The 10,206-nt window shown below is 53.4% G+C and overlaps 4 protein-coding genes across 4 annotated transcripts; 2 read left to right on the forward strand and 2 right to left on the reverse strand.

Moving 5' to 3' along the window:
* Positions 1–46: 46 nt before the first annotated feature.
* Positions 47–5,062, reverse strand: QC761_407860 (uncharacterized protein). The gene is made up of 6 exons (XM_062879067.1): positions 4,097–5,062; positions 2,784–4,029; positions 1,002–2,731; positions 571–790; positions 362–499; positions 47–298 (listed from the first exon to the last, which is right to left on the reverse strand). Exons 4-6 carry the CDS (start codon positions 757–759, stop codon positions 254–256), a joined length of 372 nt encoding a protein of 123 aa, XP_062732450.1. The 5' UTR covers positions 760–790; positions 1,002–2,731; positions 2,784–4,029; positions 4,097–5,062; the 3' UTR covers positions 47–253.
* Positions 3,707–4,798, forward strand: QC761_407850 (uncharacterized protein; the record flags this gene model as incomplete). Its single annotated transcript, XM_062879066.1, has 1 exon — positions 3,707–4,798. The coding sequence occupies one exon, from the start codon at positions 3,707–3,709 to the stop codon at positions 4,796–4,798; it is 1,092 nt and encodes a 363-aa protein (XP_062732451.1).
* A 550-nt stretch (positions 5,063–5,612) lies between the features above and the next one.
* On the reverse strand, positions 5,613–6,989 carry QC761_407840 (uncharacterized protein; the record flags this gene model as incomplete). Its single annotated transcript, XM_062879065.1, has 1 exon — positions 5,613–6,989. The coding sequence occupies one exon, from the start codon at positions 6,987–6,989 to the stop codon at positions 5,613–5,615; it is 1,377 nt and encodes a 458-aa protein (XP_062732452.1).
* A 1,106-nt stretch (positions 6,990–8,095) lies between these two features.
* Positions 8,096–9,883, forward strand: QC761_407830 (uncharacterized protein; the record flags this gene model as incomplete). The annotated part of the gene is made up of 1 exon (XM_062879064.1): positions 8,096–9,883. One exon carries the CDS (start codon positions 8,096–8,098, stop codon positions 9,881–9,883), a length of 1,788 nt encoding a protein of 595 aa, XP_062732453.1.
* Between the last annotated feature and the right edge of the window lie 323 nt (positions 9,884–10,206).

The raw sequence follows: 10,206 nt of genomic DNA on the forward strand, positions 1-10,206 counted from the left end.
TGCCTATTCTTCAAACCACACTCCTTTACACTACAAAATAAGAAACCAAATGAAAAAGAACCGAAATATATAACCAAGACGCTCCTTACACACAGAGAAAAAGCCAGTTACTATATATAGAGGCAAGGGGATTAAATACTCGGGAAAGATAAGAGACCCTGACATCCAAAGAATGTGCACTGAAGAGTTCCCGTGTGTTGATGTAGCTTTGCACGGGGAAGAGGAAGAGAGATGGGACACGCCGGTTTACCGTTTATTTGGCAGCAGCAGCCTCCTTCTTCTTGGTTGTTGTCTTGGGCTATCAGGAAGATATGGTTAGTTGTGTCTTGGGTTATGCCAGGAGGAGAGAGAGTTGTCTCACCTTCTCAGCTTTCTCGACCTTCTCAACCTTCTCGGCCTTTTCAGCCTTCTCAGCCTTCTCGGGCTTGTCGGCCTTCTCCGTCTTTTCCGCCTTCTCGGCTGCCTTCTTGGGCGCGGCCTTCTTGATAGCAGCCTTGGCCTGAAAGTCAGAGAGTTAGCCCGGTTGTGCCTGATATATCCTCCACACAACCTGAGGCGCAGCCGACATACCTTCTTCGCAACGGTCTCCTTCTTGGGGGCGGCCTTCTTCTTGGTTACACCGGTGGGTTTGGCGCCCTTGGTCTCCCCCTTCGCAGCCTTGGGCTTGGTGGTCCTCTTCACGGCAGGAGCGGTGTCGACAGTCTGAAAGACACGCGGCTTGGAGTTGCCGGTGGACGAACGGGTTCCTTCACGAGCCATGGCTGATAATGTGGAATTAACCTGTGATTATCTGCTCCAAAAAAGTCAGTATGGATACACAAGTGAAGCGCGATCCCGCGAGAGCTTCAACTGTGTGTATGCGACGCGAAAGCAGCAAAAATTGCACGATGCGCTCGGCAGACCACATGCGCGGGCAGACCACATGCGCGGGCAGACCACATGCGCGGGCAGCAGCTCTCAGCTTTTCTCGCGGCGCAAACTGTTCGGGCAGCCCAACTTACGTGGAAAATTGGACAGCAAAAACGCGACGAACTTGCGCAGCGCAGCGAATGAAGCAAAATGGCGTAAAAGAGGAGATAGAGACTTGTCTAGGGCAAACGATAGGAAGGGCCAAAAGTCGAAATGTCGCAAGGAAAACAAAAGGTGGGCGGCACAAAAACAACGGGGTTGGGGTGCGGTGGGTGAGCAAGCAGAACACCACACACCACTCACACCTCCATTATCATTTTTTTGTGTTTTCTGCCGCAACCGCTACTCCGTACCGACCCAGCAATCTCTCCAACCTCCAATCTCCAGCGTTCAGGGGTCAGACAGTACCACTGGGCTTCCATCGTGTGTTTAGAGCGCCGGCTTTGCTGATTAGGGCATAAACAAAGAGAGCCGCCCTGGGTTAAGCTGTCCAAACCAGTGGATCTCGCCCGCCTGCCGGATGCTGTGCTGCTGCTCGAGTGCTGCTCGGCATTGCCGCGCGCCTGCTGAAGAGGAAGATGGAGAGAGGTCTGCTGACGATATTGTTCCAAGGAGCAGAAACACGTGGCGATCGACGAGACAGCGCCCCCGCCGAGAGAGAGACAGGATCAAGAGTCCAGGCTCTGCCCGACTCTCTGGGCCAGTTGCAGCATTCCGGGCGGGCGTTCAATCGACCATGGTGGACTGGCTTCGTGGTACAGGACGTTGAGGCCGCCTAAACTGAAGTGGTGACGTTCATGAGCATCTTGAGGTTGTCAAGACGAAACTCGATGGCGGGTGACCCAAAATTTCCAAAAATCGTAGGAAGAAGGAGATTGAGTTGTTTGTTTTTTCCAACTTTGACTTTCCCTGCGTCTGTCAACTTGTGAGTTGGGAATGCACGCCATGACGCGTGGGTCAACCGCTGTGGAGATCGGACCCACCACCCACCTTCGGGAGCGGCCAGCCACAACGCCGTTTGGTCACCCCGCATTTAGGGTGGTACTTGGCGGTTGAAGCTATTCAGAGCTCGATCAGAGCTTCAGTGTCCGAGCTTGGCATGATGCGGAGGAGATGCATATTTTGATCACAACTCTGATTAATATCAAATTCAAAACTGCCGAATGTCTGTTTCAGTCATATCCCCCACGCGAATTCGAGGGTGGCAGCTTTCCGTGCAGATGGCCAGGGTGCAGATTTCGATCACTAAGCGTGTCAGTGTTTCAACGGCCGTGAGATGTGAAAATGTGTGCCAGCAGACACAAGTCTGCGTTACGTAGCCTGCCGCGTAACCTCAAGCTATAAGACAGCAGGCAACAGGAAAACCCACCAACATTCTATCCAATTTTCTTTTTGTTCTTCGCCCAACACTCAATATTTCTCCCAAGGTGGTGTTGGAGGCGGGGTTCGGCATCCCGGCACGTCACATCTCTGGGCTCTACCTATCAATACTCTGCACACTCGCATCACACGCATCCCAATCCCAATCCCAATCCGACAAGAGATCTTCAGACATCACACGACTCTCGAGGTCCTTTTGTAATGCGCGAGTTACATAGCACTGTTGCTACGCTAGGAGGCTATACTGGCTTCAGCCGTACGAGTTGCTGCATCAGAACAGCACAAGAGCATAGCCACGCTCTCAGCGACCCAACTGCGCAGCACGCAATGCATAGTCCCAGTTCTGGTGGTGTCGTTGTACTACCGAGGCAGAATGTCACTGTCCGACGTGCTGTAGTATGCCGATTTCCAGCCGCTCTTGGCTATGGTCTATTTCCTGTTTCTGAGCCTCGTCAGCGCTAGGACAAAGGTAGGTATTGCAGCATAATAGTTACAGCCGGTCCAATATCTCCGAGCCACGGACCAAACGACACTCGCACTCGTGCGATATTTAGTTCCAGGTTGTACTCGATGCCACATGGGGCTTGGAGTGACGGTGGAGAGTCGACAGCCCAGGCTGGCTGCCGTGGTGTTTTGTTTTGAGACGCCAATGACTCTTGAAAAAAAAAGATCTAGAAGAAATCCTGGGCGATGAAACAGTTTGGATGACAGCACCGCATTCTTGTGTTGCTGTTTTGGGCATCGAGATGCAGGCTCGAGGAGTGGGCCGCCGCCCGCGCCTTACACCGCACAGCGCCAAGCCTTGTTCTTTTGACGGGATTGGCGGGGAAGGGAGTTGGTGGGTCCAGCCTGCCGGGGGCTTACTTGGGCTTGCATTGGTTCCTGGTTCAAGCTCGGACTGGGTACCAAGGTACTTGGCCCCAGCTCTTGCTGTCACAGATGACGGGAGCTTTGCCTTGTGCCTTGCGATGCCTTGCCCAGAAAACTTGACCACCTCCTGGCTGTCTGAAGAAGAAGTGCTTTCGCGAAGAATTGGCGAATGGCCAGAATCAATAAAACCTTGCCCCTCCAGGCCTCCACCATTCCCACTCCAACCAAGTCCCGACAACATCCAAACTTTCAACCTACAGCATCATCGACTCCTCCTGTTCTTCACTTCGGCACATGCGGTTGCAACAAACAGCCCACCACGAGACATGACCTAGCCCCTTTTAGCCTTGCCTGACACCTCAGCTTCCCCCCCCCTGTATTCCTCATACCTAATATTTTCTTCGGTCTCGGCTTTGACCTTCCCAACCATTCGAACGTCGGGGTTGCAAAAAGCTGCCACCGCCGCCAACATAACGTTTTTGCGGCTCCGACCAATTCCTCACTCGACGACCTCTAACATCGACGACGCGATCCAAGAACCGAGAAGATGATCGTGTCGCGCAATGCCTACCGTCTCGTCGCTATCGTCTACGGCTGCATAGTCATCTACATATCCGCGCCCTACCTCTACCGATTCGGGGACCATGTGAGACAGACCAACCCATTTTCGGGTCAGAAATGGATCGAGCAAGCCTTCGTCCCGACCGAAGCCGAGCTGGCATGCCTCAACGGCCAGTCTTCCTCGTTTGAACACCATCACAACCACCATACCACCGACGATTCCGAACCAATACCAAACATTGTCCACTTCAACTACGGGCTGAAGAACCCACTGTACAACCCCGGCGCAGGTCACTTTGATTTCCTCAGCTACCTCGCAGTCAGGTCAGCCATCGTATCTCTCAAACCGGACGCTGTATATCTTCACTATACCTACCTCTCCGAACCACCCTCGCCGGACCCCAACGCCGACCCATTAACCAATCCTTGGATTCGTCGGTTGTCAAAAGACATCACGTTAATCCACCACCCACCCACCTCCTCATCCGACCACTACGCTCACGTCTCGGACACATTGCGCCTCAAAGCCCTCCTGACAGACGGAGGCATCTACCTTGACATCGACGCCTTTGCCCTCCGTCCCTTTGACCACATCCTCGCCAACCCCTCACCCCATGATGTAATCCTCGGCGCAGAAGGCGGAAACCGCTGGGGTCTCTGCAACGCCGTCATCGCCGCCCGGCCCAACTCGACTTTCCTCACCAGATGGCTAGAATCCTATAACAACACCGACCTCTCCAAGGAATGGAATTACCACTCTGTGATTCTGCCAAAGGAGCTCGCCGAGGAGCACCCAAGCGAGGTTTGCGCCCTGGCGCCCGATGCGTTTTTCTGGCCGACATGGACGTGGAGGCATATTGACTGGATGCATGAGAGGTTGGACAAGGAAAAGGCAAAGTACTGGGAGGGCGAGATTGAGAGGCATGGGGGCAGCTTGTTTACGAACCAGCTGGCGTATCATGCCTGGAGTCAGATGGCCTGGGAGAGGTATTTGAGGGAGTTGACGCCCGAGGTGGTGCGGGGCAGGGATACGAGGTTTAATTTGTTGATGAGGAGGTTTTTGGAGGATGATGTATGATGGGGTTGAGGAGGTGTTTGTGTATATCATGAAACGGCGTTTTTGGTCTTTTTTAGGAGGTGAGCGATTTGGCAAAGGAGGAAGAAGAGTATTGTTAATGGCTGATGACGATGGGAAGTGGCGGTGTTGGACATTGGGACAAAGGAGCATGGTAGCGGTTGGTTTTTTCTTCCGTTTCTTTTCTCTTTTTGAATCTTGATAAAGATACCCCAGGTTTATCTCGCGCGTCTATAGACCCTCCGACGGTTTTATATACAGTATGGCATTGAACTGTTTCGTTCGTTTATTTGGTCTTTTTTTTTTTTTTTTTTTTTTTTTTTGGTTTTTGTACATTTTGAAAGAGAGAGCACATATACACAAATGATAATGATATAATATTTTGACAAAGAAGGAACAAGTAGGTTGAGGCCTGTGCCAAGATGGGAGTGTTTCTTGTTCTGACCCCTATTGGAGTGATGGGAAAACTTGTGTAGGCTTGAGGTTGGTTATGCATGGTACTTGTGTGGGTTGATGGGTAGGTAGGGTACAAGTCCGAGAAAATATCCGTATGATCAAATCGGCCGAAGGTATGGGCGATTGGCGGTTTCTTTTCTGGGTATTATCTAAAATTACAGGATTTGATCTTTTTTTTGGTATATGAGATCTTTGGCCTCCTTTATATTACATCTCCTCGTCCATGCCCCCCATCCCTTGCTTCAACGCCAGAAACTCCTCGCTATCGCTTTTCAACGATAAAAAGAAACCACCATGCTCTCTCTCATGTACATCAAACATTAGCACAATATTTACCTCTCAACCCCACCCCCCCCTCCCCCTAGGCCCACCAACTCCTCACCCACCCCAACGTACCCAACCTCCTGCTCTTGTTTGGCTGCGTCAACCGGTTCAGGCAATAACTCGCATGGTTCCTCGTCCGGCTGCCATCGCACTCACACCGACACCCAATCCCATCCTCCCTCTCTTCTCGGACTTCAAACGCCGGCCCCCCCAGGACTTCGCTCTGCGGTAACTGTCCTCCCGGAGCGTTGGCAGGACATTGGAAGTACCAATCATGCCTATACCCAATATCCTCAAAGTGGTGAACCTTGTGCGAATCAAGCAGCATCGCCAGCGCGAGCGAATGCACCGGTGCATCTCCCCACTGTTTTCTCATGATCAGCATCAAATTCTTTCCAAGTCGGAAAAAGGGGGTTAGGGTACTCACCCTCTCCTCATAAAACCCCCCCCTCTCGTCCAACCTCTCAAACAAATCCTGATAAGCATTACTCCTGAAAAAGTCCAAACTCGCAATCTCAAAATTGCTCCAGTAATGGCACAAATTCCACCCGTCCCCACGCCCGTCCCTATGCCCCAACCCGCTCATCATTTTCCTGATCGGCCAAGGCAGCCAGCTCGGGCTCACCATCGCCTTCCACAGCTCGGTGGTCCGATAATCCTGCTCCTCCTTCCAGTCAGCCACCGCCCGAAACAACCCCGGGCACGTCGCCGGCTCCTTAGGCAGCGCGACGGTAAACCCGTACACCTTTTCATGCTTGGCCATCTCCACAAACGGGTCGTACGTCAGCGCGCAGTAGAATTCCACGTCCGGTTCAATCCGCCAGTACCATTTGTACTCCCTCAGCGCCTTTAGCGTGTAAAACTTGCCCGAATAAAACCTGCACATGTGGTGGTATGATTCCAGCCCACCGTACAACACCCCCTGTTGGCCCTGCCTGTTGATCGCCTCTCGAGCGCGGTCTTGGTTTATATTCGCGGGGAAGCCCCATTCTTCCTTGGGTATGACCTCGAACTTTGCGCCGCCCGAGACAGTCTCGTTCATGGTTGAGACAAATTCCGGGTCCCAGTCCTCGTCGTTGAGGAAGACGATGGGGTAGTGGAACCAGCGGTTGAAGTGTTTTTCTATCGAGATTACGGTGCGAAGGGCTTTTTCGACTTCGTGGTTGCGGGCGAGCATTACTATTGCTGCGGCTTCGCGGGGCGCCGAGGGGGAGAGGTCGGGTTCTTGGCATGAGGTGTAAAAGGGGACGTCGAGGTCGCGGGCGGGGTGGTGGATGGTGTAGTAGGAGTTGTGGAGGTAGACTTCGGTGAGGAGGGCGAGGAGGAGGAGGGTGAGGGGGATGCGGTAGGGGTGGAGGCGGGTTAGGAGGGTGCGGAGGGGGCCACGGGGGCGTGTTAATGGGGGGAAGAGCATTTCGATGGGTCAGGAGGTTGGGATTTGAGGATTTTTGGGGGGGGGATTTTTTTTTTCCTGGTTTTGTTGTGAGGGAACTGTCGTCGTTGTAGTTGTCGTCGTCGTCGTCGTCGGGAGGAGTGGTATATAATCGTAATTGGCGGTCACCCGGTAGCGAAGGGGTATATATCGATCTGCCGAGAACTGGCGGAGAATGACGGAGAGAGGGAACGACAAGACAGAAAAAAAGACTGAGGACCAGCTCTGGAAAGCTATCGCGAGATGCTCATCTGGCGCTCCATGGCCGCGCGCCTTTGTGATTGCTCAACTGGAAAAGAAAACAAATGTTGTACCTGGTCCCCGTCGTTTACCCTCTGGAGCCACTTCATAATTTACCCATCTAGCATAGGCCAATCCAGACCAGCCACAAGGGTCCATCCAAAGCTTCTGTGGCCCGTGCTTCCGCATGAGCTTAGCATTCTCTCGGCTAGTTCCAGAAGGGAATAGCGCTGTCTCTCCCCGACAAGGGGATCCGGTGCTGCAAACTGTTGGATGTTTCGGCTGATGCCAAGACACCGGCCAAGGAAGAGAGTGGCGTACCCGGCGGCAGTGCAAGGAAAATGCTCCAATTGCCAAATGTTGAAAAGAAGAGAGTGCCGGTTTTCCAGATGTTGGTTCTTTGTGGAGAAACAACGGCTACGCGTCCTGCCCAACGTGTAACCACAACTGGGGGGATGATCGGATGTCGGAAAGTGATGCCAATTCTTCTCACGAGATCCTCCACTGGGCAGGCCTGGCTGGGTGGTGGTGGCCAAGCGGTGTGATGCGCCCAAGTTACTATATAGTCCATCTCGTCCGCCTTGTGCTCCCCTCACCTTCAAAACCGACTCAGCTGGCGATCAATTGGACAAGGCTGTCCCCCGTTGTACAGCCGCCGAAAAAGGACCCGTTCCCTTTTCCACCGCCGCATTTCCTCTTTCTCCCTTACCTCGACTCGATTCTATAAGAGTCTCTATTTTTTGTTCTGTAAATATTTTTGGCCCCCTCCCCCTCGTCCCCCCGCCTCCCATGTCCAACGACATGCCCTCGTTACTCTCCCTCACCCAGTAGACACAAAAGCAAAAAAAATGAAAGACCCCATCAACTACGACCACTGTCTCTACGACACCGACTCAGACGACCATGAAACCCACGAATTCCTCCGCCGCTCCAGCTGGGACGACCACCACCGCAACCTAACCCACCTCCACACCAAATACATCACCCCCACCAAACCCTACCTCCTCAAAGCCCAACGCTTCCTCTCCCGCCTCCGCCTCCTCCGCCGAACAGCCTGGCGCGCGACCCCCCGACCCCTCATCCTCCTCCTCAAATCCCTCCTCCTCTTCCTCACCTCGATCCTCATCCTCACCCCCATCTTTCTGCCGTCCTACAACAACCCCCCAATACACTACTCCCAAACCCTCCACGCCTGCCGCGGCACCTCCCCCCGCGAAGGCTGCGCAAACCTCTTCAACGAGCAAGTCTTCATCGCCACAATCCTGTACGACAAAAACGGCAAGCTCGCCTCAGGCCCCTTCTCCGACCGCCTCCTCCGCCTCATCCGCATCCTCGGCCCCGACAACGTGTTCCTGTCAATCTACGAAAACGACTCCGGCCCAAAGGGCAAAGCCGCGCTCGAGGAGCTCAAATCCCGGGTACCCTGCAAACACGCCGTCACATCCGACGACCACGTTTCCCTGGATAACTTCCCCACCGTCCTCCTCCCCGACGGCACACCCCGAGTAAAGCGGGTCGCCTACCTAGCCGAACTTCGAAACCGGGCCCTGAGACCGCTGGATCAGAGGACAAAGGAGGATAGGATCAACGGGGTCAGAAAGTTTGACAAGGTTCTGTTTTTGAACGACATCGTTTTTGACCCCATTGACGCGGCGAATTTGCTGTTCGGGACGAATGTAGACAAACAAACTGGGCGGGCGGCCTATGTCGCCGCGTGCGCGATGGATTTCTGGTTCGGACATAGAATGTACGACATCTACGCCATGCGCGACGCGGACGGGTACGCGAGCTACCAGGCCATCTATCCCTTTTTTGGGGAGAGGGGGAGGGGGCTGTCCCGGAAGGATGTTCTCGAGAGTAAGGATGCGGTGCGAGTGAAGAGTTGCTGGGGGGGCATGATGGCTATGCAGGGGAGGTATGTTCAGAATGTGGAGGAGGAAAAACCAAGAGGAAAAGCGTGGGAGGAGGGGGTGGTGGCGGGACATGCGATTGATCCGGGGAATCATACCCGTGCTGATGCTGATGCTGATGCTGCTGTGACCGGACCGGTGAGGTTCAGGCATGAGCCCGGGGCGTATTATGATGCGTGTGAGTGTTGTTTGTTTTCGGCAGATTTGACCGAGGCGGCGAAGAGGCAGGGGGATTTACCGGCTGGGGCGATGAAGGGGAGTGAGAGCGGGATTTATGTCAATCCTTATATTCGTGTGGCGTATGAGGAGGGGGTGTTTAAGATGATTCATGTCGTGAGGGTGTGGGAGAAGCTGATCAGGATCATTTATGACCTTCAGACCAGGCTGTTTGAGCCGGTGGCGCAGAACCCTTGGAGGACGGTGCAGCCAGGGGAGACCTTCGAGGAGGAGATTTGGAACGGAAAGGACTGGGAGGTTGTTACTCGCATTGGGAGGCCGGGGTTGTTTTGCGGTGTGAGAGAGATGCAAGTCCTGCGCGTTGGGGGGAAGAGGGCGGGGAAGAGTGGGAATAACTGGGCGAATACAAGAATGCCGCCGGGGCAGAGGATGGAGTTTGCGACGTGGTGGGGGGAGATCTTGCCTGAGAGCTGGAGAAAGGATTATGAGGATACCCCTGAGGAGGAAAAAGACGAGTTTTTTTACAAGTTGTATTCTTGGGATAAATGATAGGGTGGCACACACGTGTACATACATACACGTGGCCGGTCACCCGCCGTGATGGGATTGATTGTGTGCAAGATCACACGAGAGCAACAGCATTTTTGGATATATATACACGGAGAGGGAAGTAACATTGGACGAATAACTTGCATCTTATAGAGTACTATAGTTCATATGCCTTAGGTACATCACAGCATACAGCGGAGGATAGTGGGGGATTAACGACTTTATGTCGCTGGATATCTTGTTGGTTTGGTTTTTGGATGGTAGATAACAGTAATGAGAAACCACTTCTAGGTTGAAGATGTGTTACCTTGCGGCGGGAATCT

This window comes from Podospora bellae-mahoneyi, chromosome 4 (assembly GCF_035222275.1).
Source record: "Podospora bellae-mahoneyi strain CBS 112042 chromosome 4, whole genome shotgun sequence".
Classification (NCBI taxonomy): Eukaryota; Fungi; Ascomycota; class Sordariomycetes; order Sordariales; family Podosporaceae; genus Podospora; species Podospora bellae-mahoneyi.